Consider the following 16,268-nt stretch of genomic DNA (forward strand, 5'->3'; position numbering starts at 1 on the left):
GTTTGTCCACAAGGTGGCAACAAGTGCCCCAGTATCGTTGATGCCTAGGGTAGTCGAAGAAAAATAAATAAACAGAAGAGACAGAAACGTGTGCAAGTTACAACAATGGAAAGTTATGATGACGAGATATTGTGCGAGGAGGTCAGAAAGTACCCGCATTTGTACAACTCAAGCCTAAAAGACTATAAAGATGCGCATATGGCTTGTAACTCATGGCGAGAGATTGCCCATGCGCTCGGTAAGGACGAAATACTCTGTCGACAGAGGTGGAAATATCTTCGCGATAGATATGTCAAAGCTGCAAAGATGATAACGGAAAAGAGCGGCGATGCGGGGGATACAAAAACAATGCCGCGGATTGTGGTTATGCTCGGCTGGCTCTCGAAATTCATCAAACACTCCACCGGTAATAAACTGGTAAGTTAAGCAAATGTGTGTTCAAGCTATGAAGAACGTACCGTTTCTTTCTGACCTTTTGTGTTATTATTTCAGAACGAGTTTAACGTTAGATACTTGGATGAGATATTGTGCGAGGAGGTCAGAAAGTACCCGCATTTGTATAACTCAAGCCTTACAGACTATAAAGATGCGCATATGGCTTGTAACTCGTGGCGAGAGATTGCCCAGGCGCTTGGCAAGGACGAAACATTCTGTCGGCAGAGGTGGAAATATCTTCGCGACAGATATGTCAAAGCTGCAAAGATGCTGAAGGGAAAGAGCGGTGATACGGGGGGTAAAAGAGTACCTCCGATTGTGTTTATGCTCGGTTGGCTCTCGGAATTCATTAAACACAGAGATACCAACTCCAACGTTGAAAAACTGGTAAGCAAATCATGTGTTGTGTTTTATGTTATGCTGACGGTACGGTGGATTTCTGACCTATGTTGTTATTATTTCAGAACGAGTTTAGTTATGGTGCTGACTCTCTGGACACACTGAAGCTGGAGGTCGTGGCCTCAGACCTGTCTGACAATACCATGGAGCAGAATCAGAAGAGCGACCAATTCACACAGGTGCAAGAATCAGTTGTGGCCCGCTTAAGCAACTATGACGAAGAGAGAGGGTTTGACGACGAAGATATGTGTTTTGGGAAGATGGTGGGGAGGACGCTCTCCAAAATGACGACGAGGAACAAAGCTCATGCCCGTTTGGAGATCTCACAAGTGCTCTTCAAGTGGCAAATGGTGGAGTGTGACTCTGCAGTGCCCAAATGAACTGTAAAAAGACTACACTTTTTTCTCTCTCACAAAACACACCACATAATACTTTTTAAACATTTTACCTGTAAATATGTATATACGTATGTTTATAAATAGACCATGTGTCTTGTTTTAAAATAAAATAGTTTTTTTGCAAAGAGGCGTTTACACTGAAGGGGTGGATTTACAATCCCCTCCTTTTTTAAAAATAGTGAATCATAGTTTTCTTAAATCTATCGCAACTTTTCTGGTATTAATGTTACAATCTATTGGCGCTTTTCCACTACACAGTACCAGCTCGCCTTGGCTCGGCTCGACTCGACTCGACTCGCCTTTGTTTGGTTTTCCACTGTGTAAAAGTTGTACCTGTACCTGCTTTCGGGTACTTTTTTTCGTACCACCTCTTGCGAGGTTCTAAGCGAGCTGAGGCGAGCTAAGGCGATACTAAAATGTGACGTGAAAACAATGCCGACTGCTGATTGGTCAGAGAGAATCGTCACTATTCACTGCGTCATCATTGCACGCGCCAGATGGAGTATCCAGAATAACCCCGCCTTTTTTAAATAGTTTAGCCAGAGATAGTTACTAAACTTACTACTATTATTATGGCAACTCGGAAGAATACGCCGTGGTCAAACGAGGAGGTGCAGACATTCCTTTGTTTGGTTGCCGAAGAGGGGATCCAGCGAGAGCTTGATGGGGCAACGAGGAACGAAAGGCGTCGCTATGACGACCGGGTACTATTTGTGGCGATACTTTCTGCAATGGAAAACGGAACGAAAAGCGAGCCGAGTCGAGGCGAGCCAAGGCGAGTCGAGTCGAGTCGAGCTGGTACTGGTTATGGAAAAGCGCCAAATGTCTGTATTGGGTATCTGAGCAGTGACTGAGGGTCTTTCTTTACCCGTGTCAGGAGTGCAGTTCATTCATTAACCTGGCTTCCAGAGAGTAAATAATGTATGTCAGGTGGTTCAACAAACAAGACTTCTGGATAGGATGAAGCTGTGTTTTCTCCAGTGTTAGGAAGCATCATTTAGACCAGTGGAGGTCATTTAGACCAGGTCCTGGAGTCCCATCTTAGGTCTTGGAGTCTTTACTAGCGAGCTGATGAGTTGAATCAGGTGTTTGATTAGGTAGATATCTGAGGGTACGTTTACACGACAATATGTACTTTAAATGGACAAGTCACACGGATCCGCAAAAATACTAAAACTAAAAACGCTGCATTATTCATGCCAGGCCAGTAGTTGTCGATGTCATTTTGTAAAGAAACACTACGTACCGACTGAACGCATAATATGCATGTGCCTGAAACTATAACAATCTTGTTTTCAAAAACTTGCACTTTGAATTCCATTTTAGCAGCGATCATGAATCCCGTTTTATAGTGACCCCGTCACTACTGGGGCATTAGGATCCACACAGACCACAGGATGAGCACCCCCTGCTGACCTCACTAACACCTCTTCCAACCGCAACCTAGTTTCCCCAGGAGGTCTTCCATCCAGGCACTGACCAGACTCAACCTTGCTTATAGCTTCAGGGGGCAACGGTGACGTGCGCCAACCCTGGGTTTTAGGTGCCATGAAGGTGGCTCAGCTTTTAAACGGTGTACATAACCATAGTAACTTGCGCTCCATGGCTAACCTGCTCCGGGACAGGTTATGTTCTGTGTAAGAGATCTCAATCGGACCAATCAGCTGTGAGCAAAGTGACACATCTCTGATACAATAAAGTCACTCCCCCTGTTTCTCTTGTTCCAAATTAAAGGTCACTACATAGTAAAATTATTATTTTATAATTATAATTATTTTATATGATTTATATAATTATTATACCCCTGATCCATTACACATGCCCAATTTTATAATTGATTATAAAATATAATTGTTTATATGTATATGATCAACTATATAAAATAACTTCAGAACTTGCACTGATATAGCAAGATATTTTCTTCTTGCTGTGTAAATGCATATTCTTCAATATCTTAATCTTCGGCAGAAGAGAGAAAATAATCTTGCTGATTCTCTTGTGAGAAGTGATTCACAGTTTCTTCATGTTTCAAGGCATGAAATTGGCTGTTCGTTACTGATGCCACACTCTTTCATGTGCACATGCTCCAGGAACTCGGGATCAAAGCCTCAGTTGACAGAAAGCTGATGATCAGCGTCATGGTACCAACAAAGCCTGATTGAATTGCATGGTTTTGTCAAATTGAAAATAATCCTGTAACCCTGAGTTTGTTCAACAACCATCATGGTACAGGCCCTGGATGTACTTTTTATCCATATAGTTTTTCTTTATCAAATGTAATGCCCAGTTTTGAGGTAGTTTGCTGTGCAGTTGTAATTATGTTCCTCAAGTAGCTCTTCATCGCTGATCACTAAACTCTTCCTCATCTGGTAAGTTCTGTCTCCGTTGGGCAGAATCTCTCCTCCTGTGATCTGATCATCATCCACAGGCTGATCGTCTCTGAACAGGGTCAGGTTAATGTGACGGGGGTAAAAACCAGTGGCCAGACAGCTGATCTGAAGCCCTTGAGAGTCTGGGAGTTTCTTCCTCATGAGTCTCACTCTGGGTTAAGAAGACTACAGAGAAGAAAGAGAAGTATTACTGTTGTGAAACTGTTGGGTTTATGGCATCAATCATTCATTTATCGTAATGATTCATTTATAGCATTCAGAGGCACACGTTTTTTTGTCAGCACTGCTGACTAGGTCATTTTTGTAAATTATGATCTTTTTAATCTTTATTTTACTGAATATATTATAATATATTGAAGGTTGATTTCAGGAAATGGTGTCTGTCCAACTACTGTATATGTTAACAAAGCTATCACTGAGTGAGAACAAGGACAAGCATATTGTGCCGTAATACAGTATGACTTCAAATTCCTGCACACATCTACAGAAAGAAACACCAGGGTCAGAAAGAGTGCTCGTTTTCATTTGTTTAGAGTTTTGTTTAGTAAGCAAACTAAAGAAGGATGTGGAATTGAATGTGGTGCCCTTGCATTGATCGGACAGGTTGGCACATCGACTGAAATCTTAATGAACACTCAAAAACCAAGCCTTCCTGGATCTTCAAAGACAACTTTACTGATCCATAGGTTCAATAAGGTTAGGGGTAGGTGTATGGGTGGGCTTTAAGTATAGGGACAAGTAAGGTCTCTATAAGGCAGTATCATTTATTATTGTAAACATTAAAATATAATCATATACAACAGGGTTCCTCAAATCTGAGGAGAGTTTAGCTCAAACCCTGACCAAACCAACCTAACTGTAATCTTATTAACTCTGAAGATTTTGATGAGCTTGTCTAACCCTAATCCTAACTCATTACAATGACTGCATTAATGCTAAATATTACATAATATATTTGTTAATTGTTGAAAGCAGGATTTTTATGTTGACAACACTGGGACTTTTATTTTGACCCAGCAGCTGAGCGCAGAACCATATGAGCTCGCATTATCCTCTTATCTTGTTTACTTTCTTTATTTACTGTCTAACAAGAAAGAATGCTTTACTCCAACACTGCAGACATACTCAAAATATTTGTAGATTATTACATAATTAGACATAATTGGTTCGATATTATCAGCTTCCGAAGTATCGTTTTGTTTTTTTAAATTAATTGCTTAGACTACATTCAATTCCAATCGTTAAAAAAACAGTGCATGTGTAGTTGCTATAGTGCTATAGATAGATTGGAAAATTGTAATGAATGAATGAATACAGACAGAGTATCTATAATAATATGTTCAGCATATGGTATAATATGTTGCTGCTTTTCCAGTATCATCAATGAACACCTGTGTGAGCAATGCCTTAGTAACAGTAAACTACTATACACTTTTTAGTCCTTGGATTTATGACAAAGTGATGACAGCTTGAGTGTATCCACATAATTGTTCTGCTCCCTTCATCTGAACATCTGTTTTATGACTATTTTCATCTACTTCTTATACCAGACAAAGGTCTTTGTAACTTTCTAATAATTAACTTTTACATGCAGTGCTTTGTCGGAACAGGAAAGTGTAAACTTTAAGAATGCTGAGTCCTAATCTGTGTGTCAATAGCACAAGGTGTGTCGGGTGTCCTGTTCATGTAGGTCACAATCTCCCATGACACTGAAAGAAAAAGCCTTCATAACATAACAGACACAAAGTAGATGACTCTAATGCAATGTTTTATTCAAACATATAGCATATATATACAGGTCCTTCTCAAAAAATTAGCATATTGTGATAAAGTTAATTATTTTCCAGAATGTAATGATAAAAATTAAACTTTCATATATTTTAGATTCATTGCACATCAACTGAAATATTTCAGGTCTTTTATTGTTTTAATACTGATGATTTTGGCATACAGCTCATGAAAACCCAAAATCTCAAAAAATTAGCATATCATGAAAAGGTTCTCTAAACGAGCTATTAACCTAATCATCTGAATCAACTAATTAACACTAAACACCTGCAGAAGATCCCTGAGGCTTTTAAAAACTCCCAGCCTGTTTCATTACTCAAAACCGCAATCATGGATAAGACTGCCGACCTGACTGCTGTCCAGAAGGCCATCATTGACACCCTCAAGCAAGAGGGTAAGACACAGAAAGAAATTTCTGAACAAATAGGCTGTTCCCAGAGTGCTGTATCAAGGCACCTCAGTGGGAAGTCTGTGGGAAGGAAAAAGTGTGGCAAAAAACGCTGCACAACGAGAAGAGGTGACCGGACCCTGAGGAAGATTGTGGAGAAGGACCGATTCCAGACCTTGGGGGACCTGCGGAAGCAGTGGACTGAGTCTGGAGTAGAAACATCCAGAGCCACCGTGCACAGGCGTGTGCAGGAAATGGGCTACAGGTGCCGCATTCTCCTCGTCAAGCCACTTTTGAACCAGAAACGGCGGCAGAAGCGCCTGACCTGGGCTACAGATAAGCAGCACTTGAGTACCCACTGTCAGTGATGGTCTGGGGTGCCATGTCAGCTGCTGGTGTTGGTCCACTGTGTTTTATCAAGGGCAGGGTCAATGCAGCTAGCTATCAGGAGATTTTGGAGCACTTCATGCTTCCATCTGCTGAAAAGCTTTATGGAGATGAAGATTTCATTTTTCAGCACAACCTGGCACCTGCTCACAGTGCCAAAACCACTGGTAAATGGTTTACTGACCATGGTATTACTGTGCTCAATTGGCCTGCCAACTCTCCTGACCTGAACCCCATAGAGAATCTGTGGGATATTGTGAAGAGAAAGTTGAGAGACGCAAGAACCGACACTCTGGATGAGCTTAAGGCCGCTATCGAAGCATCCTGGGCCTGCATAACACCTCAGCAGTGCCACAGGCTGATTGCCTCCATGCCACGCCGCAATTTCTTTCTGTGTCTTACCCTCTTGCTTGAGGGTGTCAATGATGGCCTTCTGGACAGCAGTCAGGTCGGCAGTCTTACCCATGATTGCGGTTTTGAGTAATGAAACAGGCTGGGAATTTTTAAAAGCCTCAGGAATCTTTTGATTCAGATGATTAGGTTAACAGCTCGTATAGAGAACCTTTTCATGATATGCTAATTTTTTGAGATAGGAATTTTGGGTTTTCATGAGCTGTATGCCAAATCATCAGTAATAAAACAATAAATGACCTGAAATATTTTAGTTGGTGTGCAATGATTCTAAAATATATGAAAGTTTAATTTTTATCATTACATTATGGAAAATAATGAACTTTATCACAATATGCTAATTTTTTGAGAAGGACCTGTATATATATATATATATATATATATATATATATATATTCCGTTAAAAGTTAAAACAGTTCAAAAGAACAACAGTGAACTAAATATGCATTATTATACAAACAAGAAGCAGAACTATAAAACGGATCACCTTGGATCAGCAAAAGAACAACAACAACAGCCAAACAGGTTTAATTTTATGTTGCATACTGTACACTATGTTGTATGTTGCATAGCCTACTCTGTTATTGTTGTGTAACTATATTACATGCCTTTGTCGTTTTAATCAAATATCATTGGTTAGTCATTTGCATTTCCCATTCCATTGTGAAAATCATATGCCCTTTTTAAGTTTAATTTTGAATTTAATATAGGCCCATTTAGACTTACTTTTCATTTCACATCTTGCATGGAAGCTAGGGGAATATATATATATATATATATATATATATATATATATATATATATGTTGGTTGTCATGTCCAATATTAAACTTAAACAGAACATGTCAGTGAATTCATATTACTTAATTAAACACTCACAGGAGAACAGGGGAGTTATCACTCTGTAACGTCTCAGAGCCTCGTCCTGAATAACAATGGCACAGTTAAACCGGGATAAATAAAGAACACAACAGAAACATGAACCTGCATGGTGACTCTTTAAATGAGTCTCTAAAGGAACTGATGTCTGGTTTCTTTTCCGAAATGAGTTTACAGAACATAATTTACAAGCAGCTTCCTCTATTTGATGAGTGCAGTTATGATGATAACACCAACACTGATAACTACAGACAGACTGAAGGATCCAGGATCACATTCAGCCACATCTGAAATGGTAGGGAGAAATAAAAACAAAACGTTTTAATCTGTAAACTTTTATGATAGTACTTATATTCCTTCTAAATAAGTGAATCTTTGTTGTGTTTTTCATTTTTCTTTACCAAACATAATGCCCAGTTTGCTGTCCAGATTGAGGTGCTTCATTGTACAGTTGTATTTATGTCCTTCAAGTAGTTCTTCTGCACAGAGTACCAAACTCTCATCTCATCTGGTAAGTTTCGTTTCGTTGTGAGAACAATGAAAATCTGTGCCATAGACAATACATTGAAAATTGACTGAAATTCCAATCCTTGTTTTTTTTTAAACCTGACATCTTTTTCTGATTTGCCAGATGAGTTCATGTACATACAGTTTTTGTTATATTGATAGGCTATAAAATTTGAAAAGGCAACACATTGAAAAAAAAAAAAAGGTACAATTTAGTTTATATGCAAAAATAGTAAAAGTGCAGAATTGACGAAGGATTTTTGTGGTAGAAAGCAATTTTCAAGCCTTGCTTAGAATGGCTGAAGAGCATATCAAAATCAAATCTGTTTAGTGGCTTTGTCAATTAAACCACACACACAATATAATAGCCAGACATTTGACTGTGTTTAAGGAGATGACGTAAACACTCATAAGTAGGTAGCGGCTCTTGACCATACATTTTGGTGAGGCAGTCACTGGCTCATAGCGCTAGCTAACATTATATAATTAATATATAATTGTGATTATCATGTGATGTACACTTTACATTCTAATCGCTGAACACACACAGACTCACTTTAGGTAGATGTCTTGTTGTCCTTGCTTAACTCATCCTGAGGGTGGCACTGTAATGTTGATTGACATATTTATTGCGTTCAAATGTTGATACAGAATGTTAGGATTGGAAAAGAGAGGAAAATAAAGCTATAGAGATGCAACAAATATAAAACAAACACAGCCGAATAGTTTACAAGCTATTCACATGCAAGTAATGCTCTCAGAGCCAAGTGAGGTCTAGCTCCCCCTCTTTGGACGTAATGGATGGAGCTTTACCTATTTATGTTTAAGGATAGGTTAGTCTCACATTATATGTCAGTCAGACGTCCCTTTGGGTGTTCCATGGCCAATGAAAGCTGCGATGGAGTCGTTTTGTTCTGTCATGTTTAGGTAAGTGAAAATGTAAAGTCGATGTCTCTACATAACAGACCAGCAAGCATCTAAAAAATTATTCATTCAAGAAAGTTGTGCAAGTTAACTTCAACAATGGAACTGAGAACTTCACAAACTTTTGAAAATCCAGCGTTTAGTTGGTCCTGGTAAGAGCTCATTATCACAATTGTAAACAAGTAAGCTTTCCTCTTCCAGAGTTGGTTTGGTTTTGTTGCCAGGTGGACCATTAAAGAACGTGACACACGTCTCCAGGAAATCTCGTAGAATTCAACCAATCAGATGACGACTTCAAAACTCCTGAAGTGTTTCCTGGACGTCAAGGTCCAACCATTGGCTCTCTTGGCCTCTCTTTACATGAGCACTTTTAAACCAAAGGATTTACACATTCACTAATTTAGTACACTACTCCACACTTCCTCCTGCCTCCTGAAGAACATAGAACGAGTTCACAATCAGACTTACTATTTGCTGAACTGATGCAGACTAAACTGAAGCCATACAAGAAATTGTAATACATACATCTTACTTTATGACTTAAAATGGTCAAGAAATTCTAGAAAAAAAAAATATTTGTTGCAGAATGCTGAACACATTTATGAATTAAATTTAGCATTGATTATATAGAAGTTTTTTTTTATAAAAGTCTACGGAGTCCCTTAAGGGACATGGTGTTGGAAAAAATTTGGAATGGGAGATTATTTTTATATATATATATATATATATATATATATATATATATATCAAAGATACCAATTTATATTATAAAGCTTGTTTTGAGGAAAATTGGGTTGTAGCTCGTTGTCTACGTTATGATTGTAAATAGGTGTCATTTGTGTTTAGCTCATGAGTTATTGATCTGGGAAGTTCGAATCTGTGAATATATTGCCAACTTTACTGAAATCCATGAACTAAGCACTCACCGCATTTCTTTATATTTGAGTCCAAGTTCAAACTGTATGAAACGCTCATTGTTAACTTACGGAGCTGTCTGAAACTTTGCCAGTGGGACATTAAACAGGAAGTGTTTGTCCGAGCTCACAATAGGTGTTGTGAGAGAACAGAAAAAGGAAAAAAATAATTCCTATCCCAAATTTTTTTCACTACCATGTCCCATGACTTGTATGCACAACCACACAGCAAGTTTGTTCAACACAATTAAGGTGCGATCACATGACCCCCATGAAAGTCACTTGTTATGATGTCAGGTTTTTCTCCAGTACGCATTTGTTTCTTTCGTTTCAAGTAGCTTGCTCTGGAATTAGGTTTCACACAAATATGAAATCTTCGATGCGATCTTAAATTGCAGAGCCATTTAAAACTCTTTCCACACCGAGAACACAAATAGGGTCTTTTGTCTGCATGACTTTTCAGGTGTATGTCTAAGTGTGAAGGCAAAATAAATGTTTTGTTACACTGATTACAATTAAATGGCCTTAGTCCAGAGTGAATGCGCAGATGATTTTTGAAATTGCTCATCTTTGCAAACCTCTTGCCACATTCAGAACACTGCGATTTCTCTCCAAAATGAGTTTGCAGATGACTTTTAAGCTGTCTCAGATAAGCAAAACTTTTCTCACACTGAACACACATGTAAGGCCTGTCTCCTGTGTGAAGTCTCATGTGAGCCGTAAGGTTTCCTTTAAGTGCAAAACTTTTTCCACAAGGGCATGAGAAAGGCCTTTCACCAGTGTGAATTCGCATGTGAATCTGAAGTTTTGATTTGCTTTCACAAATCCTTCCACAGTGATGGCAGGTAAAAGGCTTCTCATTGGTGTGCACACTTCTCATGTGACCATTAAGAAGTCCTTTATATCTGAAACTCATACCACACAGATGGCAACTGAAAGGCTTTTCTCCAGTGTGAAGTTTCATGTGATAATTAAGGAGTCCTTTATGAATGAAACTCTTTCCACACTGAGGGCAGGAGAAAGGCTTTTCTCCAGTGTGAATTTGTATGTGAATCTTAAGGTTTGATTTGCTTTCACAAATCCTTCCACAGTAATGGCACACGAAAGGCTTCTCATCAGTGTGAATATATCTCATGTGACGACTAAGCTGTCCTTCAAGAATGAAACTCTTTCCACACTGAGGGCAGGTGAAAGGCCTCTCTCCAGTGTGAAGTCTCATGTGGTAGTTAAGGGATGTTTCATGTTTTAAACACTTTCCACATTGATGGCACTTGAAAGGCTTCTCCTCAGTGTGACATTTCATGTGTGCCTTAAGGTTGTTACTTATTTGAAACCCCTTTCCACATTGGTGACATTTGAAGGGCTTCTCTCCGGAGTGAATTATTACATGCCTGTTAAGGCGTGCTATGTCTTTGAAACTCTTTCCACACTGATGGCATATAAAATGGTTCTCTCTTGAGTGAATTTTCATGTGTAAATTAAGGGTCACTTTATGTATGAAACTCTTTCCACACTGATTACATGAGTAAGGCCTTTCTCCAGTGTGAATCCTCATGTGATCCCTCAAGGTCTTGCTTCGTATGTAACTTTTCCCACACTGATTACATGTGTAAGGTCTTTCTCCGGTGTGAATCCTCATGTGATCCCTTAAGGTCTTGCTTCGTGTGTAACTCTTTCCACACTGATCACACGTGTAAGGCTTCTCTCCTGTGTGAACTCTCATGTGGTTTTTAAGGCTTCCGTTTGTAGTGAAAATGTTCCCACACTGTTGGCATGTGAAAGGGCATTGTCCAGTGTGATTTGCCTCGTGTTTTTTAAGGCTTTTTTCATAAGTGAAATTCCTGCCACACTGAGGACAGATGTAACACTTTTTAGAACCTGCCTTCCGAGCTCTTTTTTGTGAGGACGCCCGTTCAGTCTGTGAGCAAAGTGTTTCTTCGTGATTATCTTCGTCCTCCGTTTCATTCAGTTCTTGACTCTCCACTTTCATCACCACCAGGTCTATGGTGAAATAAAAGAATAATTCAAGTTAACCCAGTTTAATGGCACAAATTAACATCATAACATACAAAAATCAGGCAGCGTGGATACAGAATGCTCATATTCTGGTGACAAATTGTGCATCACGTGCACATTGTACGCAGACACTCGCGCACACGTAAAAAAACAAAGTATACTTTGGACTTAACACCCTAAATGCAGAACCAGGCACTTTTTCTATACAGTGCTCTATATATACACTTGAGATACAGTAAGTACAATTCACTTTTCTTATGTAATCATATATATTCTTTTAGTGTTTTACCTATGTATTAATCTAAACTCTTTGAAAGTATGTTTCAGCCTTACTTAATCAAGATTATAACATACTATGTGTGGTATCTGCGAGTTTCTATTTAATTTCCTGAATGAGCATTTACATTATATGTTGATGCCTATGCAGCACATAAATATTAAAAACTTTTATTTTTCTCTATCAACACCCAATCAAATTACATATGCAAAACACAATGCTCGAAGACAAAGGATCATAAACGTTCCCTCCGAAAGTTTAAGTTACCATTGGTTCACTGACCCCCTGAGGTGTGACCCCATCATGGTTTAAAAGATCATCAATCACAAGACCACAGGTGGATTCAGTTTGTGCCAGCTAGCCTTGTCTTTCCGATTATGAAAGATCCTCTGACTGTTATTTGTGGGTCACGTCCATTCACTGGATTCCCCAATCATGCAGAATTTGGCTACATGCTCTGAGTAGTACTGCACAGTAAGAAAGTTACTTCCTATACCCTGGAAATGAACATTTCTTAGAATTAATAAACAATTAACACTGAGTGTTCGCTGGACGAAAAGGATAGCTGTGGTATTAATTATGCTACATTACAGTTAACTCTTACAGTCACACTTTAGATTAGGGCCCAATCCTCACTATTAACTACACCTTTTGCCTCAATAGATTCCTTAATAACAGCTTATTAATAGTTAGTAAGGTAGTTGAAGTTTAGGTGTTGGGTAAGGGATGTAGAATATGGTCATGCAGAATAAGGTATTATTTTTGTTCATTGTACTAATAAATATCCAATATCCTAATATGCATGCTAATAAGCAACTATGGTGTGAGAACTGGACCCAAACTCAAGTGTTACCATTCTTACAGCTGATCTAAATATTTTTAATTAATTAAAACTAGTTAGGTAATTATTCATATTTCCTATAATTAACTAAAGTCGTATTATATTAATGGCAAATAAGCAAGTCTACCTGCAACAGTTATTTCATGATCATTTACATCACTGATTAAATTGTTAGATTATATAGCAGAACCCTTTTTACAAGGTTTCATAAAGAACCATGCTTTGTAGTGCTATATAAATCCATAATGATATTATAAATAACTTTTTAAGTAATAGTTTATTACTATTAATTATTATTATATAAATCTGCCTCATCTTATAATACTTTATTGGGGACTTATAAAACTGACAAGTTGTTTCAATTATGCACTTTATTTTTTTATTGACAAAGGAAATTGTATAAGGGAAAAGATGACAATGCTCTAACAGTGATTACAGGGTTTGTACAGCGTTTGTGTTTATTGAGAAACTGTCTGATGGCGGTTTATCAACAACTTCAGTAGAGGTTACATAGTTACGCCATTAGGTGGTGGCAAGGGACTGACTTTAAGAGCGAGTTAATAAATTCATTCTGGTAGGTTGTAAACACAGAAATAATAACAAGGACAAGCAAAGCGGCTCCAGGGGTGAAGCTGAATCTGACTCCATTTCAAAGAGATCAATCCATTGACCAGCGCTGTCCCATTGAAAGGATACTATGACAAAGATAGTGAAAGTGATTATTTTTTTCATGTATATGAGTAACATAAAAAATTAAAACTGTATGTGTTGGAATTGGAAAAATGCGAGCAATGTCACGCTCATGGCCATGCAAAATGGCTCAGTATCTATATCAAATGGGCTGCAGCAGTAATTTTATGTTAAAAGATTGTATTTGTGATTAAATTAAACACTAATTTCATTTATATATCTAAGTCAAATTCAAGTACTTCAAGCACCTTGTACGAACCATGTTATTAGCTGAATGCAGTATTAAATGGTATGACATCTGAACAGATATAATATATATAACTGTAATATATATATATATATTTAAACACAAAATAATGTAGTTCCAGTGAAATATCTTTAGTCATCTGTAATGTCTCTACGTCCATCATTATGTGTTTTGGTGTAACTGAGTGAGTGGTAGCTTCTCTCTGCAGATGATGAGGTGTGACAGCATCTGTCTGGGTAGGAAAACACAACTGAGTTTAGTCACATGCCATTTGTTTAAGTAAAAGCAATTAGGTCAAAAGTAGCTGTTGTGAATGTTATTACAGTTAGTAATGTTAAAATGAAGAAAAAAAAAGATAAAATATCATGGGATAGATTTAATGTTTTTTGTGGACAAAGCATTTGCAAGAATAAACCCAAATAATAATTGAAAATCCTCGAACAGTATGGATCATAAATCCAATATCTCTGTCACTTACTTGCTTAGTGGAGAAGAGGAGAGAAGTATCATCAACTGAACCAATATTGTCTCACCGTTTAAAAACTAAGAAAAAAATGACAGTATGTTTTCTAGGTAACCATTTAAATTTTGAAATTTAAAATGTATAGACATTTTAAGAATGTTATTACCTGTTGAGAGGGTCGACCATCTGTGTAGTTGGATGGTTGAGCTCCAGAAAATCAATAATGTGATGGTTTTGAAATAAGTATTTGAAAGTTACAGATAAAAAAATAAAAACAAGTGGGAATGAAGAACCCCCAAACTCTTAATTTCAGCATAAAAGGTTTCCTGACACTCACAGAAAAAATGAAAAAAGGTACAAATGCTGTCACGGTGGAAGCACCTATTCATAAGATACACCTCTGTACCCAAACGGTGCATATTGGTACCTTAAAAGGATTAGTACCAAAAGTGTAGCCTACATGTTAGAACCTAAAAGGTATAAAAGTGTAACTTTTGAAAAGGTACCACCCCAGTAACAGCTTTTGTAACCTTTTTTTCTGAGAGTGCAGGATGATATGGTTCTAAATAGAACTATTACTATGTAAAGAACAATTAAAGAGAATTCAATGGATCTGAATTTTAGATCAAACTGTGGGAATGATAGTGGACATTAGTAGCAAATGAGAGCTATAAGTCAGGACCAGTGGTCAACAGCTTTTAATATCTAAACACAATGTAAACACACACTTCTGAGGACTTCACATCATTGAGTGAGTGATTGAAAGACATTGATAACACGAGTAGTACACAAATGAACCTGCAATCCATTAAATTGTTCCATGCAATCCATTAAATTATGTTTTTATTTGAGAAATATATTTACCATTATGACAAAGATTGCCTATTATTTAGCTAAATGTCCTAATTTTGTCTGTCCACATGAGGTGACCAACGGTTTAATTAAGCGTCTCATATGATTTTTTAAATATTTTATTTAGAGGTCAACATTTTAATAATAAAAATAAATGACTTATGAACCAACCTGTATGATCCTCAGCATCTTCATTTTTCACTTTGAATTGTTCTGAAATACTTATGTCTTCAGTCTCCTCTTTAATAAATTCCATCTTGAAAAATTGTTTCTTGTTCCTGCATGTTTGGACATTTTGTCATGTTTAATATGAGGCAAACAATTAACGGAAAGGAATATAAAATATAAACCCAAATCTTATCTGTTACTCACGTATGAATGCGCTTATTCACAGAGAAATAGCATAATCATAAACGAGCAATTTACTAGCCAAACTATCAGGGTTCATGTAACGTCTTACAGTAGGCTACAGTTGTCAAACACAAAAATATAACAATAAAACGGGTGTAATATAATGAAATAATCATTACTGATGAGACACGATTTAGAAAAAATGAAAATTGAAAGACAACAGAGAGAAAACGGCAATTATACATTAACTGAAAGTTGAACTGCAAAGCGTTACACGGCACCACACATAATAATTCGTTTACAAATTATTAATGAATTTAACGATTTTGTATCAAATTAAACGCACCAAATGCATAGGAAACTCGAACCTTTGTTGAGCAAGAGAACGGTCCAGCCTTATGATGTCATAACATCAGACCAAAATAAAAGTCCCGTCTACACATACTGCCTAAAAGATCGGGCGAGCACCATATCTGAAATTTTAGATTCTGTCTAAAGGCAAAATATTTACGTTTTGGTGAAGAAACAATTTATACCCCGAAGACAACTGAGGGCACTCAATAATAATTATTATTAAAAGTCAACAATTATTTTCATGCTGTGAGACAGAGGTGGTCTGAACTTTAAGTTATATAACATGTATTATTTTCATTATAATATTGAATGGTAAGTGGAAATGAAATAATAATAAAAAAGATTCCCTCCCTGTGCC

General features: G+C 37.4%; 2 protein-coding genes and 1 long non-coding RNA gene across 3 annotated transcripts; 1 reads left to right on the plus strand and 2 right to left on the minus strand.

Annotated features, from left to right (window-relative positions):
• LOC143732124 (uncharacterized) lies at positions 1-1,357 on the plus strand. Its single transcript, XM_077222826.1, has 3 exons — positions 1-417; positions 493-822; positions 900-1,357. The coding sequence occupies exons 1-3, from the start codon at positions 106-108 to the stop codon at positions 1,212-1,214; spliced, it is 957 nt and encodes a 318-aa protein (XP_077078941.1). The 5' UTR covers positions 1-105; the 3' UTR covers positions 1,215-1,357.
• An 8,668-nt stretch (positions 1,358-10,025) lies between these two features.
• LOC143732173 (uncharacterized) lies at positions 10,026-15,938 on the minus strand. The gene is made up of 3 exons (XM_077222949.1): positions 15,578-15,938; positions 15,377-15,483; positions 10,026-11,820 (listed from the first exon to the last, which is right to left on the minus strand). Exons 2-3 carry the CDS (start codon positions 15,459-15,461, stop codon positions 10,067-10,069), a joined length of 1,839 nt encoding a protein of 612 aa, XP_077079064.1. The 5' UTR covers positions 15,462-15,483; positions 15,578-15,938; the 3' UTR covers positions 10,026-10,066.
• On the minus strand, positions 13,993-15,094 carry LOC143732175 (uncharacterized). The gene is made up of 3 exons (XR_013201060.1): positions 14,520-15,094; positions 14,369-14,433; positions 13,993-14,122 (listed from the first exon to the last, which is right to left on the minus strand). It is a non-coding gene; the product is annotated as an uncharacterized LOC143732175 (long non-coding RNA).
• Positions 15,939-16,268: the final 330 nt, after the last annotated feature.

This window comes from Siphateles boraxobius, unplaced genomic scaffold (genome assembly GCF_051911475.1).
Source record: "Siphateles boraxobius isolate OS27281-9 unplaced genomic scaffold, OSU_SipBor_1 9, whole genome shotgun sequence".
NCBI lineage: Eukaryota > Metazoa > Chordata > Actinopteri > Cypriniformes > Leuciscidae > Siphateles > Siphateles boraxobius.